General features: G+C 36.7%; 1 protein-coding gene and 1 long non-coding RNA gene across 6 annotated transcripts in view; one reads left to right on the forward strand and one right to left on the reverse strand.

The window, feature by feature from the left end:
• LOC311632253 overlaps positions 1-26517 on the forward strand; it is a 580642-nt gene that overhangs the window by 317698 nt on the left and 236427 nt on the right. The window lies entirely within an intron of this gene.
• The window catches only part of PRKG1 (protein kinase cGMP-dependent 1), a 1113305-nt gene that overhangs the window by 14325 nt on the left and 1072463 nt on the right, over positions 1-26517 (reverse strand). For 2 of the 3 annotated variants that reach the window (XM_084903443.1, XM_084903442.1), the window contains 4 exons: positions 22818-22914; positions 8401-8540; positions 7446-7535; positions 126-267 (listed from right to left, as the gene is read on the reverse strand). In XM_084903443.1, coding sequence (XP_084759569.1) covers positions 126-267; positions 7446-7535; positions 8401-8540; positions 22818-22914 — 469 coding nt within the window. Of the gene's footprint in view, positions 1-125; positions 268-7445; positions 7536-8400; positions 8541-22817; positions 22915-23015; positions 24145-26517 lie in introns of those variants that run through there. The other variant, XM_084903444.1, reaches the window with a different exon arrangement.

Genomic DNA, 26517 nt, shown 5'->3' on the forward strand with positions numbered 1-26517 from the left:
TCTGCTTCTTAAGAAAAGTTATGATACGTAAAGTGAATAGTGAGATTTTATGTTAGTAACTGAACACAGATTTATAAACCAGTATTTTAAAACTGCAGGGCAGAGAATGTGGGAAGTACACTGACCAGTTTGGCGTAACCTCGGTGATCCAGGATGAGATTTTCTGGCTTGAGGTCCCTGTAGATGATTCCTTTGGAATGCAGATAGGCAAAAGCTTCTACCACACATGCTGTGTAAAATCTGGTTGTAGAGTCTTCAAATGAACCTCTGAGATACAGAATATGGGAAGAAAAGTATATGAGAAATTCATTTATTTCATAAGGTTTTATTTCTCATTTCACTATACTCCTGTACCAAAATTTGACCCCAGAAACCAAATCCTCCTGGCCAAATGTCATATGACTGCCACTGCATTGGGTTGTCAAACACACCACATTTCATGTACTTGGTGGCTTTCTCCCAGTGGCTCCAAAAAGCCTCAATTAGTTGGTCCGAAGGTTGTGGGTTATTGTTAAGCTGATTAACAAAAAGCCTCAATTGCCGAAAAACGGTTTGGCTCAGTGGATAGAGCGTCAGCCTGCAGACTGAAAGGTCCTGGGTTCGATTCCGGTTAAGGCCATGTACCTTGGTTGCGGGCACATCCCTAGTAGGGAGTGTGCAAGAGGCAGCTGATCGATAATTCTCTCTTATCAATGTTTCTAACTCTCTATCCCTCTCTCTTCCTCTCTGTAAAAAAAAAATCAATAAAATATATATATTTTTAAAAAGCCCAATAACAGTGGTGGGCAGAAGACAGACAAATCTTATTGTAGAGCTTGTCTACCAACAGGTGTTTTTCAAAGGACAGTTTTAGAGTTCAGTCATATTTATTCATACAGGGCCTCTAAATAGTATAGATATGATTCATGAGAATGTACATAGAAGTTAATATTTTCAAGGGCCACTTTGGAAATGAGTTGTGTTACAATTATATCACAAGCAAGTATTCTTCCGTGTTTGCAACTGATGTCAGCAAAACAAACAATACCTATTTCTACAACTGCTGCCTTCTTATGAGGAAGACAACATGGGGCTCGTGTCGAAGATAATTAGAAATAAAAAGGTAATTGGATGGGAAAGTTTATTAGTAAACCTGATTATGATGTTGAGCAGGAAAGCTCTTCTTGTTTTCTGCCTCTCTCATGTATTTATTTAATGAAATAATAAAAGGAAAAGCTTTGGAATCTAAGGTTAACTCCTAGGTTCAAGGCCAGAAACTTAGACTTTAACCGGTATTTTTAGTGGAATTGCTTACAAAGATCCACTATGATTTTTTCCTCTTTTCCCAGCAGTGAATGCAATTTATTCATTTTATGATAATTCCAGAACATTAGTGTGAACATCAGCTCTTGAGGAGGCTCAGATGTAGGCTGAGAGGCTAGACGCAGGTAGTGTTAGGGTGAGCAACAAGAGGAGCCTCAAATTGTGCTTTCACAAGAGTCACTGAGGCCAGTTTGCATTCTGATGACATTTGCTTCGTTTTCAATACTGAGAAGTAATGTCTAGCACAATAAACCAGTGAATCCAAGGCTAACGCAGGCAGCATCAGGACATTTTAATATATTTTTATTGATTTTGTACAGAGAGAAAGGGAGAGAGATAAAGAGTTAGAAACATCGATGAGAGAGTCATCGATCAGCTGCCTCTTGCACACCCCCTACTGGGGATATGCCCGTAACCAAGGTACATGCCCTTGACCGGAATCGAACCAGGGACCCTCCAGTCCCCAAGCCGACGCTCTATCCATTGAGCCAAACTGGTCTCGGCAGCATCAGGACATTTTAAAACAATAAACATAGTCTTTTAGAAAAGTATTCTTCACTTCAACCCCTAAGATCCCCTGAGTTGTCACTTAAATGATTAGCTCTTCCCCAAAGAAATCTTTCTTTCAAAATACAATTTGAGGCATGATGCTATCTTTTCTTAAGAACTAGAATCTTAACTGTGATTATTAAGATTTTAGTGTCTCTCTTCAACATGAACTGAACAACTGTGAATTATAAGGACAAGAAAAAGTTTAAAAAGAATTGCATCTGTATTAGGAAATGAGTAACAGACTTTATGCTGCGGCTGTCTTCTGAGGTGGAGCTATCTTTGCAAAGTTAACAATATGTAATCCTGTGTATTGGGACAAGGGTTAAAGTAGTGCCTGTAAGGTCCTTTCTTCTCTGTGCTTAGTGATGCGGGTTTGTTTATTGAGCAGTATATTCCTTTCAACTGAAGAGATTACTTGCATTAAATAGTAAGCATCCATAATAGATCATTACTAATCTATATGTAATATGTAATAGATCATTAGCACAGAGCTTTAACTACTATGTTTCCCCAAAAATAAGACATCCTCCAAAAATAAGACCTAGCGCAACTTTGGGAGAAAAAATTAATATAAGACACTGTCTTATTTTCGGGGAACAGGGTAGCTGAGTGCTGTATATGACTCCAAGTCTCCTCAATGGAGAGTATTACAAAGCAAAAGCAAAGCCCAAGCAAAACAAACATACATGAATTAGAGCCTTGCCCTATTTTACATTAGTTTTAATAAGAGAATCAATTACTTCCTTGTATCGGGACTGTCTAAATATAGTTTGGGTGGGCCCTTTGAAAAGCTTACAAATTCTTGATTACTTTTAGGAGAGATGATTTCTGGAGCTGTGACTTTGGGCAACATATCTGTTTTTCTTACTACTCAGTTGTTAACAGAACCAAATGGACAAATGCATTGTTAATGTTGCAAGCAGAGTATAAACCCTTATGTGAGGGACCAATTTCATATGAAAGTTCTACTGAAAGGTATTCATATTTATATTCTGAATAAGCTGATCATTAGCAGGAAGATGGAAAAAAAATCTTAATATAACTCAAAGTCATCAGAGAAGGTTCCATGTTAGGAATATGGAATCTAAAGCAAGAATCCTGAGCTCAAATCTGGGTTTCACCTACTGTGCAACTAACTGTACCTTTCAGGATCTCAGTGTTTCCTCTGCAACATTAGGCTCATAAGACATTGCCTCATTTGGGTATCATGAGCATATAAGAATCGATGCATATATTAAAAATAAGTACCTAGCATCTTAGTAATACTCAATATATAATAGCCATTAAAATTGAGCACTAAAACATCTCTTCTTTAGCCACTGTCTTAATGTAGGAAAAAAGACTGATACACGACAGGTCTAAAGTCTTTGGAGATCGGAATAGGTAGTTTACAACACCAATGATCACTGTTTTGAGTATTTGCTGCTTCTGGCTACAAGGGCTAACTAACTCCCACAAGTCAGCTTTGAAAAGTCTAATGCTAACGTCTGTTCTTTTTTACTTTTTCTATGCTTCTCCCAAATGTATGGAGAAATTACCCTTTTATTGCCTGCCAATCAAAAACTCTCCTTATTTTTCATCGGAAGTGAAATGACCACAAATCATTTGAGCCTTCAGTTCTTGGTGGCCCTATTTATTGTTTCATGATTTCTCTTCTACTGAGGCATTTGGCACTTGGAAGGTTTCTAGAAAGCTGGTTTCCATTTGTTGAACAGATCTATATTGGTAATCTCTCACGTATAAATACATTTGTAACTGATTTTAAAAAATCAAATGAAAACTTTGCCTCAAATGTGTTTCCATGTTATATGACAAATCAACAATATATGGACACAAAATATTCATCAGCACCATGGCTTCATCACTAAATTTTAATGTAGGCAATTTGAGAATTTTAAAATATTCCCTTAGTAAAGCAGTCACAGAGCATTATATTAGGGTGACTCAAAATGAAAAATTGCTATTGGAATTGGAAATGACAATATAAATTCAAGCTAAAACAGAAATGACAACTTGTTTTATCAACACTTAGAAAGTGGCTTAAAGAAATAAATCACTGCCTCATAGATTTTTGAAATGATAAATTAAGCATTGACTGTTATGTTATTTTCATTAAAACAAGTAAGGAGTAGGTTCTTATACCTTTTAGGGAATGGGCTGCTATTTTAGCTAGGTGGCAGTATATAACAAGGATTCTACTGAGAGAATTAGATGCTTATATATACATATTGATAGAGACATATTAAAATTTAATCATAATGTGCAATCTACCTGTCATAAACTGAGTCTAGAAATGGCTTAATATAACAGACAAAGTGTCTCTCACCCAAAGATAAATTTCCTCCTTTCACTGACTGGTAACAACATCATTAATGAGCGTATAAACATGAAGGGTCTCACAACCTGTGCAGGTTTCTTGCCTTATAGTTTTGTGGGTGGGGGGTAAATTCGTATAAAAATAGACTCATTTCCTTGAAGTACTTTCAATTGGTTCCATCTATTATTAGATCATCTGAGAAGGAATATAAATAATCACCCTCCGTAGGGCTTCCAGTCAAGACAGGTAGTAGGGAAATGCTGTAAGATTAACCAACTATAAAGATCAAAATACAAAAGTAGGAAGATCTTGTGTAACTGCAACAATAAATTGAGGGATGCACACAAAAGCACCCACAAAAAAAAGACAAAAACATTAACGTGGAGGCAATGAGTAAAAGTTGTAGTGATTTTAGAATGTGTTTGAACTTGAGCCACCATCAACTTAAAATGGACTGAGATAAATATAGGTTGGTTTATATGAAACTCATGGTATACACAACCCCAAATCTATATAAGATATTTAGGAAAGAAAAAGAAAGGAATCCAACCATAACACTAGAAAGTTGTCAACATACAGGAGAAAAGAGCAAGAGAATAAAGAAGGAACAGAGATAACCACAAAAATAACTGTAAATGGACTAAATGCTTCAATTGAAAGACATAGGGTTTAAATGGTTGGATTTAAAAAATAAGACCCATAAGGCTGCCTACATGAGATCCACTTCAGATTAAAGGATACACAGAGACTGAGAGTAAAGGGATAGAAAAACGTATTTCATACAAATGGGGAAAAAAGTTGCCAATTCCTTAAGCATTATGGAACAAAGGTGAATAAAATATAGTTTGTGCTGACCTATTCCATATAATAGAACAGAATTTGTGGAGAGCAATGTCACAAACTAGAAGATAAACAATGATAGCTAATACAAGAGTAAACAGGGAAACAATTGCAACAATTAATATTTTAGTGCTATAGTTTATATCTCAAATATAAGAAAAGTCTTCAAATTTTTATTTCTTGATAACAAATAAAAACTGCTCTATGTTCCTTTTCTATGCTGATGAGAATGAGTGAGAGGCAGTAAATGCGCATTTCAGTTACTAGGTGAGAGGAGGGTGTCTGTTGCTATTGGAGATTTCCTGAGTGAAATCCCCAAGCCTCAGAGGTACTACCAGATCAGTAAAGAATAAGGTCTTTTAAAATAAACCCAAATAATTTCTTTTATGCTTTCAGAATAGCATATCCCTTACTGCTTCTTTCCCAGGACACAAGAAGAAAATTGAATGAATTGAACAATATGATTTGTTTATTCTAAGGGTATTTTCATATAAACTGTGATCATTTATGGATATTTTGCCTCCATGCATTTCTCCCAATATAAACTGCTTCTTTATAGTAATCCCTTGCAGCCCTAACCAGTAAAAATACATCTCACTCACAAGCCTTGGCTGGCAATTATGAGCCAACAAAATGTAAACTCAAGTTAAACAGGGAGAAGAAGTAGAAAATAATATTTTCTTTCAAAAAAGTAAGCCAAAATTTGGATGCCTGTGCAAGATAGATGCCTCATGAGTAGATTTTAGATATTTTTATTGTTTTTGTTGTCTAGTTTTATAAGGTAATAGAAGTGTAAAATAGGTGTTCCTTTCTTTATGTGGCTTACTATTGCTTTCATGTTGACTTGTACTTGTAAATATCCTAATTAGAACAGAGTAGAGATTTCAAATAAATTAGTGGATTGAAAGGTTAAGTCAAAATAATATAGTAGAACCATATTCGGATAAACCAGTCATTAACTCACAAGTGAGAATATTAAGTTTGTGGAAGAGCCTATAAGTTTCAAGAAGTGGGAACATATGTGTTTACCCTACCAAAATGCCTGGCACATAATCTGTACTCAAATATTAACTAACGGTAATGTAATAATCCACTGTGATCTAATAACCCAGTACATATTCTACTATGATTTAATAACCCAGTACATATGTTTACCCTGCCCCCTAATGCCAGCATGATATATTCTCTTATATGCTTATTTACCTTTTGTAAGATACCATAATACAATTAGGAATAAGACTTTAAATCAATATCTTGCAAAGAACTACTTGTTCTATTCTGGGATATTTACAAAGTAACAAGTTGTCAAAAAATAGCATGGCATTCTGGGAACATCAAGGCTATGGTAGAGTTTCAGAAAGAGTGGGAGGGATGAGACTATAACAAAGAGAAAAAATATGTCTAAAGCTGAATATTAAAAGGAACTAAGATGAGTTTTAAATGTTATTGGATCATAAATAAAAAATGATCATTTATAGGAAAAAAATTGTTGTCTTCCTTTTAAATAAATAAACATTTAGGATTGGTAATCTCCTGAGACATTTTATAGAATATATTTTTAAAGAAGATTGTGTGCTAACTTTGTAAATATAAGATGGAAAATTAATTTTGTATAATTAAAAGATACAAATAAGCACTAATTAGACTTACTTTACTTTCCCTGAAAGGACAAAAAGAAGTAGCTCTAAATTAGATTGTGTACATGAAATACTGCTTATAAATGGATTGATTTTCTTTTTCCCAAGACCAGCTAAAGGCCTGAAAGGAATGGCTGGAAAATTTTATTAATTTGGAAACCAAGGAATAATGTAAAGTTAGAGGAAAAAGTTACTTTAGCAAAAATCCCCAGTGTCGGGAAAGATAGACTGTCCATCTGGAGGAGGAATGGAACGATTAAACTGACAGTGAATCCAGATTGCAACTGTACAGTAGCTCTTAATTATCCTCATCTTACAAGAAATGAGTTAAGTTAAATGAGTTAAATTCTAGGTATATAGTTATTTAATACATACAACTTTCTTTATACATACCTTAATAGGTGCCATTTAAAAAATATATTATTATTAATTTCAGAGAGGAAGGCAGAGAGAGAAACATCAATGATAAGAGAGAATCATTGATCGCTGCCTCCTGCAGGACCCTTATTGGGGATCAATTTGGCAACCCAGGCACGTTCCATTGACCAGAATCAAACCTGGGACCCTTCAGTCCACAGGCCAATACACTATCCACTGAGCCAAACCAACTAGGGTGAGTAGGTGCCATTCTTATTGTGGACTAACCATATATTATTAGTTATAAATCTGAAGTAGAGAGTTTAGTATTAATAGTAAATTATATGTGTGTAGTAGGTTGTGCTCCATATTTACGTTACCTTTTGAAATATAAGCAACTCATTGTCAAAGACATGATAGAAATTTCTTAAAGCTCCTACCTATCCCTGAGAATGGTCCAGAGCTCTCCGCCTAGGCAAGCTTCCATCAACATATACAAATATTTGCTGTCCTTAAATGTTCTGTATAGTCTGTGAATTGCAAACAAGAAAACAAAGGTTACAAACATCATTGCCTTTCAAAAGCATGTAAGTGTTTTGAGTGCCATAATTAGAATCTTATTCTTGATTTGCCAAGTTTGAAATGTTATTAAAAAGATAAGAGATACCTCAATTTTCAAATAAGGAAAAGGAGGAAATGCCTCCTAAGACTCATACACTGTCAGGGCCTAGTCTCTTCTCTGAAATGTATTAATCCCAGTCACTATGGACAAAGAGGGCTTCTTGGTATTTCTCTAATTACAATCTGCTTGGTGTTTCAAGCATGAATTCTTGAGCAATATTTAGTGGTTATAAACATGCAATGTACATAGCTATAAAGTAGGTTATGTTTTACAAATATAACATATGAAATTTATGTGCTGTTCCTTAATATATTTGTTATATTCTGTTTTCAGCAAATGCCACAGGCAAATTAATTAGAAAAGCTTCTGAATTTAAGAAACTCCCCATTATTCTCTTATTACTGCTTTGATTGAGTAGTCATTGCATTTTTTAGAAAATTTTTTAAATACTCAAATACTGAAAGATAAAATAGTTTGATATTTTGTCTTTTGAGCACAAGAAATCTATGTAGAATTTTGGAGCAACAGAGAAGATAAAAAAGAAATATTAGACACTGATTTTCCCTTTGGGAAAAGCATGTTCTTTTCCCAGAATCTGAATCTCTTGGGGAAAAATAAAAGATAGTCAACTCTCTGCAAAATCTTTCTTAAAATCAGATTTAAAATGATTCTGTGTATGAATGAAATGTGTGGTGGTGCGTATAGGTGGCAGGGGTTTTGTGGTTGGTTTGCACTTGGCATTGGGACTTCAGTCCCTGGGGCAGGATCCCTACCTCACTATGAAGTCAGAGTGAGCCCCCTGCATGATCTGCTTCTCAGAGCGGATGTGCTCCTGTTGTCTTGTATCCACAATGTGGCGTTTCTTGAGAATCTTCATTGCAAAGGTTTTGGATTCTTCACTTTTCAACTGGACCTTAAAGAAAGGCAGGAGGAAGTCAGAAAATGACTAGAGTGTTAATACACAGAGTTCGTTCTCAATCCCAAATTAACAGGTGCACGGAGCACCTAAGTGACACCCCAACCACCATCTCAATCACACAATAAATCCTTGCTGGAGCTGGGTTTAACATCCAGGCTCACAACCTTTGTCCAATCTCATCGCGCTAGATCAGATGAATTTTAATTTAACTGGATTCCCAAATAATTTTGTGCCCACTTAAATTAGAAGGGAAACATATTTGACTCTCATTTCATTCAATATGTTTGAGTATACTTGATAGTTTTTCTCCTTCAATCAAAACAGTAGAAATTTACCTTCTCCAATTTTATTGCAAGTGAGTGTGGCAAAGGTAGGATCATATGGGCTTTATGTTCTGTCTCTTTAGCCCTGTCTGCAAACACTCAACAAGTTGTAAAAGTATCTACTTCTATTTCTTTTTTAACCTCCCACTTGGTCATTTCCTCCAGTTATAAGAAGAAAAGTGTAGCAAGATGTTTTTTAAGAGATTAAAAATATATATATATTTAAAACATAAGCTTTATTTTCCCCCCAAGATGACCTTTTCTCAAGGTAGTAATAGAAAGGAAAGAAATTCTGGTATCTAGAGATGTTAGACCTATTACATATTTTGGAGCAGAGGAAAAGAATGAATTAGAGCTATCATTTTAATAACAATAGAATACAGTTATTGATCGCAAAGCCTTTTGAGAATGTGTTCCACAACAGTATTCCTACCTTCCTGGCAGTGATGGGCTCCTGAAAAGAGGCTGTACTCTGAATGTTAATAATTCTAATCATATATTAAATATCCTGGCTCTAAAGGAATTCTTTCATAATCACATATCTGATTTCTGATGTGTTATGGAATTGGGCACCTGAGACATGGATCATTTTGTTAACCAGAATCACCCCAATAAATTCAATAAAAGGTATTAAACATTTACAGCTAATTAGATGCTTTCCTATTGGGGCACATTTAGGGAAATTGATTAAAAAATATTTCTAGACATATTGAAAACTATTTTTCTTCTCAGATACGCCTGATAGCTTTAGTCCTCTTGGATCTCAATCCTTACTCCTTAGGTGTACTAATTGGGAGACCTAAACTGTGCCTGGCTGTCCCCAAGGCCTCCATGCCTCTGTTGCAGCCCCACATGACTCCCTGGGGCTCTGGAGTCCTCAGGCAGGCTGGTGATCTGTGCTTATTGTTTTACATAAAAATTTAACAGGGTGACTTATAATGAAAACTTGGGATAGTAGAACTAATCACTTAACAGCAATTTTAAAGTGTTATCATCTAGGACTCGCCCTCAACAGAATCCTCAAGATAATGGCAAATGGCCCACATTATTCGGAAATAACGCAAGCCTTGAGGAAAATTACATGACAAGCTATATCTCATTTTCAGCTGAAATATCACAGTCCCCTCTTTAGTTGCGAATTGTTTATGCTTCATCTGCAGGGATAGCAAAGTTCCTAAGAGTCTTCTTCAAATACACATGTACAAATCAAATTAAGTTAGTGGCAAGTTCCTTAGAAGAGAGCATGAGGGCACTTTAAATAAAATGGACCTCAGTTTTCTGCCAGCATTACTGAATCTGTATGACAGGCTAGAGGGGGAGAATGGATAATTGAAAATCCCTTAAGCCAAAGATACTCTACTCCATCTGTGAAACCCTTGAAAAGGACCGATTAGTGTGAAACAAATGAATTCAGTTGTAGTTCATAGTGGAGGACAAAATGTGAAAACCTGCTTCTAAAAGAAATGTGGACAGATAAGAACAATGGCGTGAAAAATGAGCTGTGCTACTCAAATTAGAGAACAAAATCATGTTCCTCTTTAGAGTCTAGTTAAATGACTGAATACTCTTGTGCACTTCACACATCGTGTAAAAATATTCTCTTTAGTTATTTATAACACATTTTCACTGTGCACCGGGTGGGAGAAAAGAACTCAGCCTTTAGGGTCACAGGTCTGGACTTCAATCCTGACTTCAATTCAGGTCTTGCTGTCTCTTATGGAGTTATTGTGACTTTAAATTAGAAAGTGCCCCCAAATGAGCATTCATTGACGTTCTCTCTTCTCTTTAAAACAAAGCCAGACCAAGTCACTACTCCTTTGCTCAAAACCCTCCAGTGGCTTCACATGTCACTCATGGCAAAGACAAAACTGTCACAAAGGCCTATAAGGTCCTATACCATCTGGGCCCCTGCTACTCATGAGCCTCACTTCTTTGTAAATCACAGTGGCCAACTTGCTATTCCTTGAGTTATAACAAGCAAGCTTTGGGGGAAGCTTTAGCCTCGGGCTATTTGCTTGTAATATTCTTCTGCCTGAATATTCTTCACAGATATACCCCAGAGTCAGCCTCTCAGTTCTCTGAGTTCTTTGCTCAACTGTTTCCTAACCAGAGAGTCCCTCTTCACACAAGTCTACATAAAAGAGGAACCGCCTACTTCTCCCTTCTTAAATGTTCTCTATAGCTCTTATCACAAGCTGATACACTCAATTATTTAGTTATTTACTTGTTGAGTATTTTTCTCCTCTCATAGTCTGAAAGCAACCTGAGATTGATGATTGTTTTTTTAATTTACTGTGCCTGACAGAGAATAAATGCTCATGAAATATGTGTTGACTAAGCGAATCAAAGAAAGCATGAAATAAACCAGGATTATTTATCACTGGCAAAGCCATAACAGCATCTAAGCTCCACACTTAACAGCAGAAAAATCAGGGAAGCTATGATGACAAGCATGTAGTATTTGGCATCTTTCTTCTTTCCAAAAATACCCTAAGTTATGCATAAAAGGGATGAAAAGATGTAATGCCCCACAGGAAATGTACATGACAAAAGATCTATATGATTAGCCCTGAATTTTCAATTTTTATAAGATGCTTTGTCTTCCTTGAATGATTAATACGTGACATTCTTAATTATAAATACTACTGGATTTAATACAATCATATCTAGGATAAAGTCCACTTGACTGCCAACTAGCTCCTGGGTTAATTCTTGGCTCTTTCTAGCCTTCACAATTCTTTAGTCCTTTGTAATTAATAAATTCTATAATTCCAAGAATATTTATCATTTTTTGGTAATAACCAGCATATTGCTATTTTAGCTACACCCATATGTTTATTTCACTCTAGCCAGGATATTAGGTTTAAAATTTTGCCTACTTTGCTATTCCTAAATAGTTTTGAACTTTATATTGGGAGGAGTTTAGGGAAATACGTGAAGTCATCAGAGGGAAAACCTTCATTAACCATAACTCCTGGGCATGTCCATAAACATTATCTCATTTAGTCCTAATGTCAATTTTAATGGCAGAAGGAAGGTTTTATTGTGTTTTTACAAATACTTCATAATCCATAACAGCAGCTAATGCTTGCAATGCTCTTATTTAGGTGTCAGGAGCAGTATAGTGTAAGTTTTTCTTAGTTAGTCTTCCTGGCACCCCTTTGAAGATACAATTATCATCTCATTTTTCAGAGGAGCAAATTAAGGATTACCAGAAGGGATAATATATTGCCCCAGGCCACAAAGCGATCAAGGGGCAGAACTGGATCTTTGTGGCCCAAGCTATTTCCATTACATGCCGCTGCCCATCACGAATTTAGCTGAATAAAACATAGTGATTGATGCTTTACAAATGAGTTTAATGGAATTGGCTAACTCATCGACTCAGTGAGAAAAGCTGAATCATGTACCATTACCTTTAAGCTTCACTCATGCTAGACATGTAGTTTGAGAAACCAGCCAAAACCTCGCTGGCATTTCCCTAGGCACTTACAGAGACCTCAGTGTGCTATCAGAGACCTGGGCTCTTTAGTGCTTAAATTCTGCAAGGAGAAGCCAAGAGTAGTGGGGGAGATAGAAGAGAGTGATAACAGAGGATCATTGGTGGCAGATGGCTGCTGCCAATGGAAAGTAGGTAGAAGCTACAAAGTTCTTTGGGAGTCAGTCTTACTGATTGTCAATTTAGTAAATATGAATTACAAACAGTTTACAGAAACCCACAGCCTATCTACTAAGACTTTCTGTTTCATCTTTGCTTGAGTCTAGAGTCTAGAACTACTTTTTGCACTTGGTAAAGCCCTCACTAGTTCCTTAGAGCACAGCACTTAGTCAGAATGTCTACTTCCATTTTAAACTAGAATGCCAAAGACTCACAAAATCCAACACCTAACAGAGAAGTCAGGGCACCGAGGACCACTGGTGGGAGCTAACTCAACAAAGTTGGTCTGTTATGCGGAAGCTGATTCTCTGAATGAAGTCCAAGGAACACGTTCATGTTCATGACAAATCTTCCCCTGATAAACTGACTGCTGCCTCAAGATCACAGAAGAATGTTCAACTCTCAGATGAGCAATGCCAAATTGCTGGAGTGTGCTTCTCTCCACTCTGGTTATAGTTCTTAACCGGATTCACCCAATTAGGCAAAGGGCTCATAATAAAACTTTCACAACCAAGTAAACCAGTAAACCAACTCTCAGATTTTCTACTCATGCATACGCCCTAGGCTGTTTTGTCTGCATCATTTCTCAATTTTCCTCTATTGCCAGACAACTCTATACAGTCCTATTAGATACTGCCCTTTAACTCCACGTTCAGCGACACTTCACTGGTTCAGTTCTATAGCAGTAGAGTACAGAAGCAATGCTGAAGCAAGGTATAAAGTAGCCATGAACTTTTTCCCATGAGGGAAAAAAGGCATGAAGCTGCTATACATTAAATCCATGGATCCACAGTGAACTAGATTTATAACTATACATGTAGAAATTAAAAACATTTAGTGTAAAACCAAGTTTTAGCATAAAAAAATATGAACCAGAAAGGGCTAATCTTTAGAGATAGAAAATAAGTTAGTATTTGCCTAAAGTGGGGTGGGAATGGAAAGTATTTGCAAATAGGCCCAAGGGTTATTATAGGAGAGAGAAATGTTCTAATAATGAATTGTGGTGATGGTTGAACAATTTTATGGTATGTAAATTATACCTCAACAAAGCTTTTAAAGAATTTTAAAAAGAGAATGCCAGAAAAAATGCCAGAAAATATGTATACTGATACTTGTCTAGTTCTAGTTTTCATTTTTTAATTTACACTCTAAAGAATTAAATGTCCAAAAAGCATTTCCTTCTATGCTTATCATTACCCCTTCAATAAAATTAATCAAGACTATATTTCATTTTTATACTAGTTTCTATAAACTATTTTTATTAAAAATTATCTTTTCTTATTATTTACTTGCTATTAATTCAAATTTCTAAATAAAAAAAGCCCTCCTTTTCTAAAAAGAGTGGGATCATGGGTTGATTTAAACAAAATGTACATAATTACCACAAAACTCTTTTAAATGATCTAGTCAAAATAATAGGTATTTATGAGCAATGCCTTATAATATTTTAATGATATACATACTATAATCATATGCAATTTTATATAATTTTCTTGATCCTCATATTCCTCACTTATAAAATGAAAATAAAACCACCTTATGTTATATACACAGATAGTCTAAGATCAAATCAGATAGTATATGTGAAAATAGTTTGAAAATTTTGAAGTGCTACACAGCAGCTCTAGCCAGTTTGGCTCAGCAAATGGAACTTTGGGCATGGACTGAAAGGTCCTGGGTTTGATTTCGGTCAAGGGCACATGCATGAGTTGCTGGCTCAGTTCCCAGTAGGGGGCATGCAGGAGGCATCTGATCAATGATTTTCTACCATCATTGATATTTTTCTCTCTCCCTCTCATTTCCTCTCTGAAATCAATAAAAATATATATTTTTAAAAGTGCTACACAAAAATTATCATTACTATGACATCTAAGATATGGGGGAATGTTAATTAAAAAGGATACTTGTAAAATAATATTTATAATGTCTGAATGAAGAAGGTATAGGAAAAAAATCTGTCTGAATTTAAGGAAGTCATAATTTCACAGAGAATGAAAAAGGAATGTTATTACATGACTCAAATAATTCTTTGGCTATGACATCGTCAGGAGGAGCTGACTTACTATACTCATGAAAAAGTGAATTTTTAAAAGTGCACAGAAAGCTTCTATTCTATAAATTAGCCTTGAATTTTATTCAACATTCCCTAACAACAACAAAAAAAGTGTTAATTATTATATGACTAGATGCCTGGTGCATGAATTTGGGCACCAGTGGGATCCTTCCGCCTGGCGTAGGATCGGGCCAAAACTGGTTCTCTGACATCCCCCAAGGAGTCCTGGATCATGAGAGGGTGCAGGCCAGGATGAGGGACCTCACAGGTGCATGATCAGGGCTAGGGAGGGATCCAGGAGGTTAGCCAGCTGGGGAGGAACCACGGGAGGGCTCCAGGGCATGTCTGGCCCATCTCACTCAGTCCCGATGGGCTGATCCCAGCAGCAAGCTAACCTACCAGTTGAAGCATCTTCCCCCTGGTGGTCAGTGCATATCATAGCAAATGGTTGAGCCGCCTTAGCATATCATTAGGATATTATGCTTTGATTAGTTGAACAGCCGACTGGTCAACCTGACACTTAGCATATTAAGCTTTTATTATATAGGATAATTACTTTTCTCTGGGTACTATAAATTTTAGGCAGGCATATCTATAATCTTAGGAAAACTCCTGTTTTCTTTTTTAAAATTCTTTATTGTTTAAAGTATTACATGAGTCTCCTTTTCTTCCCCATTGACCTCTCCCTCACCACTCCCTCCCGCAAGCATAAGCCCTCACCCCCCACTCTGTGTCCATTGGTTTTGCTCATATGCATGCATACAAGTCCTTTGGTTGATCTCTTACCCTTGTTTTCAATCAGTTGTTAAAATTTCTCTCCTCACTGTTCAAAATTGTATTCCTCATCTTTCGGTACTATACACCATCACACATTTTATTTCCTCTATCTGGCTCACATCTCCTGATCTCATAGCTCAGTGTTCATGCTAAATACTATGTGGTTTATGTCAATGGCAATGGGGGGTAATAATATGAGGAACAGAGTATGACTTAGAGATAAATTAAATGTATACATTTGATAAGCTACCATGTATGTTTCTATATTTATTTCCAGAAAGCAAAGCCATTTTATTTAAAAGCACATGGATACTTTCAACATTACTAACAAGGGGGCTGTTTTTCCTTGTCATGGAAGGGATCTCTCTTTGAAAGTGTTTATCTAAAGTTTTCAGGGATGTGGACTATATCTTGGCACAAAGTAAGCTGCCCTATCCAGGAGAGGAATTACGATGTTTATCTTGGGAGCAGCACCACCTAAAAATAGCCTGTCTAGTCACCTTACAGTGGATTATTTTATTTCATGGATAGAAGTTTAGAACCAAATCAGTGTTTATATGCTTTCATCACTTGATCTAATACCCCCACAAGTGCCTGATACTTTAAAGTCTAATCTCCTTTAAGAATATAATACAATTATACTACTCTGTGAATTGCTATCTAATAATATTTCTCACTGCTCCCCCACACAACTACTCTGGTCAGGCCACCTGCTTTGGCCTCCTGTGGAAACACGTGGCCTTCTGTGTTGTAAACTTTGCCTGGAATAGCCTTTCCCCATCTGTTTACTTAAATCCTAACCTCTTTTCTAAACCTGGCTTGAGTCATGCGTCTTCTCAGGGCTTTCTCTATCCCATCAATTCCAAATTCATTCTCATTCTCATTCTCTCTCTCTCTCTCTCTGTCTCTCTCTCTCATTTTTTTATACTGAGAATCTATCTGCATAATTTAAAATTTACTATAATACTAATGAGTTTCATTTGCTATTTTTTAAAAAATATATGATGATTCTATCTTCTTACTTAAGAGAAAACAGACATCCCCTGAGGGCAGGAATCATAGCTGATGTTTCTATATCCCACAAAATATATTTAGAGAATTTAATAAATGAAATGTTGCTGAATGTGATGTGCTAATAAATTCACTTGGGTTAAAAAAAAATCAAATTTATGTCACAGGAACCAAATAGGCAACTATGACCAGGTGTTTTACTGCCAGTTACTTAAGCCTTGGGAGGATATGTCTAGTGACTCCTAAATTGACATTGATCTTTCTAGAATAACATGCAGGTTTGGAGGAGGAATTAATTGCTTTACTTAACTATATGACACCGATTTCAAACACCTTTAATGAAAAATATTCATTTTAAAAGACAGCTGGTGTATAACAGCAAAAGATGTGTAAGAAAGTGACTGTTCTATTTGTCATCCTCTTGTAGTCAAATTTTTAAAACTATCATTGTACAAAGAATATAGTCTACTATAACAAGATGAATTCAGGCATATCTTACTTTATTAGCATCTGTCAAAGTAGGAATTGACTTTACTACCTGTGATTGCAGCTTAAAAACTATCCCGTAGTTAGATGTTGTAGTAGTCCCATTATAATGTGACTGCACCTATTCTGCTCAATTACCATTTATTGGATTAGATTTTCATCAGCTATCTAAATAATGCATTTTTTAAAGAAATAAGTACTGTTCTTCACAGTTAATCATTTTAATTTTTTTGAAGAGTAAACATAAAACGAGGATGGCATATTTAGTAATAAACCCAGGAGAGTACACCTAGAGAAAGGCTGTATTCAATGGAGACAAACTTTGTGTTTTCAACCACTTATTTCAACTAACTTATTCATTTTAGTTACAGGGGACCCTCGGCCTTAGGGCAGCAGGGTTTCCCCCAGGCACCCACTGCAGCCAGAATCACTGTGGAGAACAAATAGCAAGGCTGCCCTGTAAGCAACCCCTGAGCTATTCTATTTCACTGTCGTGTGGCTTGGCAGTAAGAAGCTCTTGAAATGTTTTGTCTTACATGGGGTTTCCCTTTGGAGTTAAGCTGCCGGCCTTTCATAATCATAAAATAAGACTCTGTTGATTGAGCAAAGCATTTATCACTTAATTTCTTGCTTAATCATCTCTTAGGTTCCATTTTTTTCCCCCCAACTGGTTTATGTAGCCCTTTGGGCCTGCTTGCCTGTGATGGACCATTCCCAGGAAGCTGGCAAAAATGTCACCAGAGTCAAGAGGACGCCTGTTAAATAAATGTGGTCGACTGAGTGTGACAGGCTTCTTGCAACTTGCATACTTCCCCTTTCTGGGCAATCTGACCCTAGGACTGTGGGCCAGAAGGAATGAGAGGTTTCAGAAGGCCGAGGAGAAACTGGGTATGATTCAGTAGTTTGCACCTGAAAATGATTTCTCATTGAGAGGTTAAGAGGTGGGGGCTTTACAATTTAGGAGAGAGATGGATAAGTAAGAGCACACTATTTTAGGTACACAAAGGTTCAGTGTGAGGAAAATTGAAAACTATTTCCCATCTCCACTCATGACAGATCAGAAAGAAAGGAGATTTAGTGGTTGGGGAATTTCATACAAGCTATCACCAAAGGTCATTCTTTCTTATGTTGGAGAAATGCTTATAGTCAGGGGTTGGCCTAGCAATGGGAGAAAAAAGAGCATAAATATTCCATTCCCTTCCCTTTCTATGGCAATAGCAGGAAATAATTAAGATAGCTATCACTAGCATATTTTAATATTAATAATTATTATAACGATATTGGCAATATATAGTGACTTATGGCATGTGAGGTACCATGGGGGGGGCTTAATTAATATTCTCTTGCAATCTTGTGAGATAAATATCCTATGTTATCCTCATTTTAGATGTGAGGAAACTAAGACTCAGAAGGTTTAAGCAAATGACACAGCTGGTAGGATGTGAATCCAGAAGTTTCGTTCCAGTGCCCTAGCTTTTAACCGCCACATTATACTATCTGATTTTTTTTGCTTCACAGACATTTTACAACCAATAGGAACGGCAAAAGATTCAGGGAAGGAAAAGCCTCTGAATGTTTGACATAAGCAAAGATGAAGAACACAATTATAATATTTAATTATAGGTTTATGTCTAATGCAGGTTCTTGAATTCTAGATTTTTTTAGACAGAGGTGTACATGTGACAATGAAGTTAACATTTACTTCAGTGGTGGCTGTTGGAGGTATGGATCTAAATCATTTTAGAAGCCAGATAATAGAAAAAGCTTTTTGTTAAAAAATCAGCTTGGTTAGCATGGCTCAATGGTTGAGCATGGACTTATGAATCAGGAGGTTGTGGTTTGATTCCTGGTTAGTGCATAAGCCTGGGTTCAGGGCTCAATCCCCAGTAGGAGGCATGGAGGAGGCAGCCGATCAATGATCCTATCTTGATTCTATCTCTCTTTCCTTCTCCCTTTCTACCTGAGATAGATGTATATTTAGTATTAGTTCTGGGCAATCACAACAGATCTTTCAATGACTGCATGTTCTTAGATCACTTACATGTTTTATTCTTGATTTTTTTCCTGCCCCATGTTTCCCTCCCAAGGTAGCTATCAAGGCAAAATTGTATACTGGTAATGAAAACAATTTGAAGATTATAAAGCAGGTTTCAAATGAAATACTTATTTTAGTTATGATGTAATATCAATCCTATATAATAAAGAGGTAATATGCAAATCAACCATCACTCCAACACACAAGATGGCCACCACAAGATGGCCAGCAAGGGAGGGTGGTTGTGGGTGATCAGGCCAGCAGGGGAGGGTAGTTGGGGGGGAACCAGGCCTGTAGAGGAGGGCAGGGTCAATTGGGCTAGCAGGGGAGCAGTTAGGCATCAATCAGGCTGACAGGTAGAAGTGGTTAGTGGCAATCAGGCAGGCAGGTGAGTGGTTGGGAGCCAGAAGTCCTGGATTGTGATAAGGTGCAGGCTGGGCTGAGGGACATCCCCCACATGCATGAATTTCATGCACTGGGCCTCTAGATTATTAATATACATTGTTAATATCAGTTTCTTAATTATACTGCAGTAGTTTCATTTTATAAGAGAGTATCATAATTTTTTTTTTTTTTTATGTCAATGACTCAACTCTCCCTCTATCATAGATATGCCACCTCTTTGAAGAAACATTGTTCCCTGGTGACCTGAGCCTGTGCTTCTCAGACTCTGATCATGAGTTTATTTGTTAGTTTACATAAGTGTCCCTTCCAATAGATGGCGAGTCCATAGAGGCAATGCTGTTTATTATCAAATTTTATAGATCTCAGTAGAGATCTCGGCTCACTGCATAAGCATATAAAAATGATGAAGAAGGGATATAACCCAAGAAGATATTAATTATACCTTCCATATCTTTGTTCCTATATTTTGTCCCAAGTATGTTGTGCTGGTATGAGAGGTAGTGGATTGCTGAATAAATAGTTTTCATATCTGACATTTAATAAAATCAGCACATAACATTGCCAGTTTAAAAAGTTTGAGGCGTGAAAGTCTATTTGAAAAGCAAGCTCCTCTCTAACAAGAACAAAAGTAGAATAAATGAGGAATGTGACCACACAGCAATGGGACTGATATTTACCTGCTATTTTTCAAGTCAAGCTTCATCTCTTACAGTCACACCTTAGAAATTAAGAGACTTGCTTAGATGTCTCTACTTTCATTAGTAAATCATATATAAAAGAGAGCTGAATTATTTTCCTAAAAATATTACTATAAATAAAATGTGGCTTTCTGAAAGATAGACTATAAACAGCACTGAATGAATTAAGTCCATTCTTCAAAATAAAAAAACATGGGCAGGAAATATGGGATATGCTAAAAAACAAAACAAAACAAAACAAAACAAACAAAAAAACCCCAGAAAAAGCAAATGATTTAAAAGGCACTGCGAACAGGATGTACCTGATATTAAACTAGTTACAATCAGTTATTCTAAACATATTTATGAAATAGACTGAATAGCTTAAGAGCAGAATTCTCATTGGCATAGATGTTTACTTTAAGCTTCTTGACAAATTGAACAAATACTTTAGTTTGTCCAAAATTATGTTCCCATCTCTAGAAACAGGCAATAAACCATGTAGCAATACTCCTGCATCTAAGTTCATTTAAGTTGACATCAATGATAACAATTAAGAAATGCTAAGAAGTCTCTGAAGGCTATGTCATTATGCAAAATGAGATGAACATATCTGGCAGTTAGTAAATTAGGAAGTGGTAAAGACCGTGAGCATTGGATTCTAGTGTAAAAGTAATCAGTAAAAGGCTAATCCACATAGAAGAGTGAAGAAAATCTGGGAATTGTGAGTTTTGAGAAGTGCAAGATTACATAAGATGCCATCACTTCAGAGGTTAAGGACATGTGCCTCTTCCCCTAATGACCCATTATGTTTGGATTTTTCATTGTATCTAAAGTTTTCCGTATTGGGTTAAACACACATTAATTCCTGAGGTTATGTCTTTCATTAGTCTATAAACATCTGTGTAAAAGTGAAATATAATACCCTTGAGAAGAGTATTAGACTGAACTACTGTTGACTATCTCTCCTGGGATGGAGATGACGCGTAAATATATAGGTACTCAGACACACACAACCACAAAACACACACACATATATTTCTTTTTGAATGTCCACATTGAACTTTCCCTCTGTGTCATTAATTGCTTGTGCCATCTCAGATATTTTTAAGGGAATTTTCTTGAAGTGTTACATTATCTGTTTGGCATTTAATTGTCCAGTTTGAAGTGGTCTCGGTGTCTATGAGTAGCTTTCAATATTGCAAAAAACTCCTGCACTGCATTTCACAAAATTTCTCACTGGTAACTTACAGGTTCACAACCCTTGGACTCCACCAAGTTGCCAATGTTGTTGTTTTCTTGTCAACTGAAGCAGCAGTTTTATTCTCCATAGTGTTTAAAACATATTTAAGAAACTATAACAGTCACAAAATCAGTCTCTAGGAAATTCTGTCCTTCATATACTGCTTCACTCAGAGAGAGGTTTAGACACATACAACTATGTCAATAAACACACCAGACACTACACTCTTCATGGCAAAGGGCTCTTTCCTCCCTCTGTCCTGTTCAATGTCCCTCCATCCTGAGTGCAGAGCTATTCATGTGTAACACTGTTAATAAATCTTCACTAAAGGTTTTTTACCACTAAATCCAGGACTATGTGAACTGGCCAGATGCAGAAAAGCGAGAGGTTTTCCTGGGCCCTTACTTGATTTTTACTCCAATAACTAAGAATGCTTGGATCCTCAGAGGCCTTCTCAGAAGGCAGTAGTCAAGTCAGATGTAGTATTACTAACATATCTCATGTTAAGGGAAATGTAATACAAACTTAGTGAAACACATTATGGCTCAAAAACCCTCGTGTCTAATCTTTAAGTAAATAACATCTTACTGCGTGTCAGAGTCAGAAGTCCCAATTGTAGCTCAACTGGACGAATATCAAAAATAGCGCTAGGTCGACTATACTTGCATGGAAGGGGATTTCTCTGGTCCTCTGGTGGCAACAGTAACTGTTTACTTCACTGTACACAGTGGCAGGGAGTTCCTAACATACTGTACTGGCGTCTGATAGCAGGGACTCCTCCATGTCAGCGGAGAGGTGGAACTTAATCTCTGTGCCCAGAGAGGCTTGTTTTGCACAGTGTTGAAATGCAGCGATACAGTAGCCAGAATGCCTTTTAAAAAAATGTTTGTTGCAATGGCACTTTTTAAATTTATATTTCAAACAAAAGTATGATAGAGCATGCTTTCACTTGCTTTATATCACACGCATGCAATATGCTTAATGCATAAACTTGTACCCAAATGTCTCCATCACCTTCATGAAAACTTAGCTGTGTATGTGTGTGACATAAATTGTATAAAATATTCAAGCCATTATTACCTAATAAGGTTATATATGTATAGGTGCGTGAAACTCAAGAATCACAGAATTACTACTCTAACAGCATTTACTTGACTTTTTTTTAAAGCAGTGGTAAGGACTATATGTATATATATGTCTCATTTCCCTTTATATATACTTAAACTTACATTTTAATTATTGTGATTATGGATTGGCACATAATTAAAATAATAAGCACTGCTCAGAACTGTGGAAGCAAATAAAGATCATAGAATACCAGCTGAGCAAGAAGCCCTTTGTGACTCCTTCCTCACTAAGTAAACGTGTTTATGTGTCACTTCCTATAACGTGGTTTTCTAAAGAGTAAATCTGTATTCATTTTACTTTTAGTTTACTGACTACCTAATGTAGGCGATTTTGCAAACTCTGCATGTGCCAATATGAAATTCTTTTGTACCAAGTTAGGAACCACAGTAATTAAAGATGAGAGAGGAAAAGAGAGAAATCTTACTAGGGAGCAAAAGGAGAGGCTTTCAAAGGCATTCAAAGAACAACGACCTACCAGTTCCACTCTTCCGAATCCTCCAACGCCAAGGGTGTCGATGATGTTGAAATCAGACAGCTTCAGGTTGGCGAAGAAAGCAGCCTCAGCTTCGTATCTGGATTTTTTGATGCGAAAAAATGGAAATTTCTTAGAGGTGCAAACACGAGTACCACGCACAACTGTTGCGGAATGACAAGACTGTGGAACAGGGTTTACCTGCTGACATTCCATCTTGCTTTTAGAGTCTGTGTTTTCTCACACTCATACTGTTTTGGTCCCACGGGTGCAGCAAAACATAGATTTGCACTTGCTTTTTTTTTTTTTTTTCAAAGGAGAAAAATACAAAGTACCCACTGCACGCCCGTCCTGTGACTGATAAATCCAGTTATCAAATCAAAGTTACATCTTGGTCTTTTTCTCCGCGTCTTCTTGTGAGCACGGATTGTTTGAGCTCTTTTGTGGTTCTGTTTTAGATTTTTTGGATTTGCTTGGTTTTGGTTTTGCCGTTCAGATTTTGGAAGGCAGTTTCTCATTAGCTTCCCTTATCCACAGGCTGGCAGTGGCTCCTATAAATGTTTGCTACAGGCGCAAGATCACTGAGGTCTCTGAAGTGAAGTCACAGCCAGGTCTTATGCAAACAGATCCGAAAAGCTGAGGGCTGATGTGCAAATGCCTGCACTGGATGGTCTCAGAAGCATATTCGCATTCCTAAAAAGTGTCTTCCCTTCATTTATGTTTACCCACTGACTCTCAGCTGGTAATCCCAGGGTCTTTATGTGTGCAAGTTTCTTATATGAGTGATGGGAAAAGCATGGAGGGGCTCCCAAGGTCTAACTATGCACACATGCAAATCTGACACATGCGAGTGTGTCAGATGCAAAATAAGCATCTCCTGATGAGACAAGTGAACATGAGCTGCTTAAAATATCTCCTTGTTAAAGGCCTTGCTAATTTTAGAAAGGGCAGGAAGGCAAAGAGATGAAGATGATCCTCCCCCGCACGAAAGTCAGGTCAGGGAGTGATCCAGCTGTCCCAAAAATAAAGTATTTGCATAGCTATGTGCAACCCATGACCTTCAGCCAGGCGGTACCTGGCTCAGTATTGCGCCACAGATAGACGCGATGAACTCGCTGGAGATAAAGATACTAGCACAGCTTGTTTATGCCAGTTTGTGGATAGGACCATCCACGGGCATGTCTGGAGTGAGGCTGCAGGACATTTTTAATGATTCCGTTATAACTAAACACAAACTGAGATTCCCCACTTGGGAGGAATGTGAAACAGCTTTCTAGGTGAGCTTTCAACAGTCTCCAGTTTACAACCACAGTTCCAGTTTTTTTTGTTTTTTTTTAATATATTTTATTGATTTTGTACAGAGAGGAAGGGAGAGAGATAGTTAGAAACATCAGTGAGAGAGAGTCATTGATCAGCTGCCTCTTGCACACCCCCTACTGGGGATATGCCCGCAACCAAGGTACATGCCCTTGACTGGAATCGAACCCGGGACCTTTCAGTCGCCAAGCCGACGCTCTATCCATTGAGCCAAACCGGTTTCGGCAACACAGTTCCAGTTTTTAATAAGTCAATGCTTGATAGATCACAAGAAGGTTAAAAAAAAAAAGCATTGTTTTTCATTATTGGCTAATTATGTGAAATCAACTCCCTCTAACCAAACCTTATAAACAAGACTACCACTCAATCCTAATAGCATTTGCAGACATCTCTCAATGCACAACCAAGAGATCAACATTGTAATTCAGGAGATGGTTTACTAGAATGGAACACAGGCAGCAAATGTGCATTTCTAGCATGCCAACTGCCATCACTACTTTTAGAAAATTAACACTCCATCCCATTTAAAGGGCCAATGGCAGAGTTCACTCCAACAGGTGTTTAGAAAGGACATCTGTTGGGATCAGAATCCACGATAGTTTGTTTGTGGTCAAGCATTTGTCATGGTTTAGAAAATCAATGAGATCATTTTTAATAATATCCTTTGCATTTGCTGGATTTGGAATCTCAGCTATTAACAGGGTAAACTTGTACTTGGAGATATATATATATATATATATATATATATATATATATATATATATATATACTTATAGCTCTCAAATTCTTACATCTGGGATCTGTGAAATTAGGATGGAAAGATCTCTACTCAGTGATCTTCAGCCTGGTGTTGCACATCAGAACTACCTGAGAATATTTCAGAAATCACTTAATTTGGGTCTGACCACAGACCAAATGTATCAGAAATCTTGGAAGCAGCACTCAAATGCCTGTATTTTTTTTTTTTTTAAATCCCACCAGGTGATTCTGATGCACAGTATGGGTTGAGTACCATAGTTCTACTCTGTGGAAGACCTTCAGGAGGTTCCAGAAACCATAGAAAAATTTGGGGGGTGGGTTAAAATGGCCCGTGGAAAACAGTCACTACCCAGTGAGCCTGGGGGTGATGCATTCATGCCAACAGTGTTGGGACTCTTTTAACTTGGTCTTGGCTTTGATCTTCTGGGTCTAGACCCAAAGGAATGAGCAATAATTCTATAATGGTTAATACAGCTATAAATAAGAACAAGATTGCTAAAAAAAAAAAAAGACAGGTACAGAATGCAAAAGTTATAAGGCGATTACTTTGTTTTCACATTTTTACGGTAAAATAGTAAAATCCTCTTGCCTTTGTTTACATTCACTATCTGATAACTTTTGACCATATTTTAACCAGTAGGATGAACATAGGAAATCTCCTGTTAAATAGTACACATTTTCTCTGCAGCAATTAAAATCCACTTAAATATCTACACTGGAAGCACCAACTACAGTTAAATACAAATATTTCATAGGTTTTAATGAGAAGAGATCACTAACATTTTAATCATATTGCTCATCTTTGTTAAATAATTTGCTAGTATGACTAGGTGAATTTTTAAAAATACTACCTAGTTGGGTGATTTTATCTAGTGGTTGGTGATATACAATTTGAAAGGGCCTTGGGATAATTGTGGTCTTGATCTTCTATGCTATTCCTATTTCCTTCAGATCCTGATTCTTGGGGAAGTCAAACAAGATAGGAATGCTACCAGATCAGTTTCTCTTTTCCAGTCAAGGAGATGTTATTGTTGAATATATCATATCCATTTATTTTTTCCTCATTTAAATTACTCTTTAGGACAAGATTTACATTTTCTTCACAAAGACTCTGTACACTTTTCCTTTCTGAACTAATAACTTTTATTTTTAATGTGGAAATCACCACCTGTAAGAAGTCTGGTAAAAAAAACTGAACTTTGGATGATTTAGCTTCTTCAGGTATCTAACCAATTTTGCTCATAACTTGGAAGGATATTTTTAGTTTCTTTTAACTCAGGAATTATTTGTAGGTAATTTCAATCCATCAATTAAGTACTCCCTTCTTTAGAGTTGATAAAAGTTTGAATGGGAAGAAGACTAAATAAATTAAGTAAATGGCCATTGTTTCATAAAACAAACTTATTTTGCCTGAAGGAGGTAAACATGAAATCAAAGTTCCTAACTTGCTAATGTAGGGTACCAGGCCCAAGAAATTAGTTCAAGCTTCACGCAATTCTAAAATCCAGCTGTGCAAAAGTATTTACGGGAGGGACCATTGCCAAGTGCTAAGGAAAACGCATCAGTGATGAATACAGTTCCTGTTGTTTGTTTGCTTAAATTTTGTCAAAGAGCAAAAAATGTATTT

The sequence above is a fragment of the Pipistrellus hanaki genome (assembly GCF_964339955.1).
Source record: "Pipistrellus hanaki genome assembly, chromosome: 14".
Lineage (NCBI taxonomy): Eukaryota > Metazoa > Chordata > Mammalia > Chiroptera > Vespertilionidae > Pipistrellus > Pipistrellus hanaki.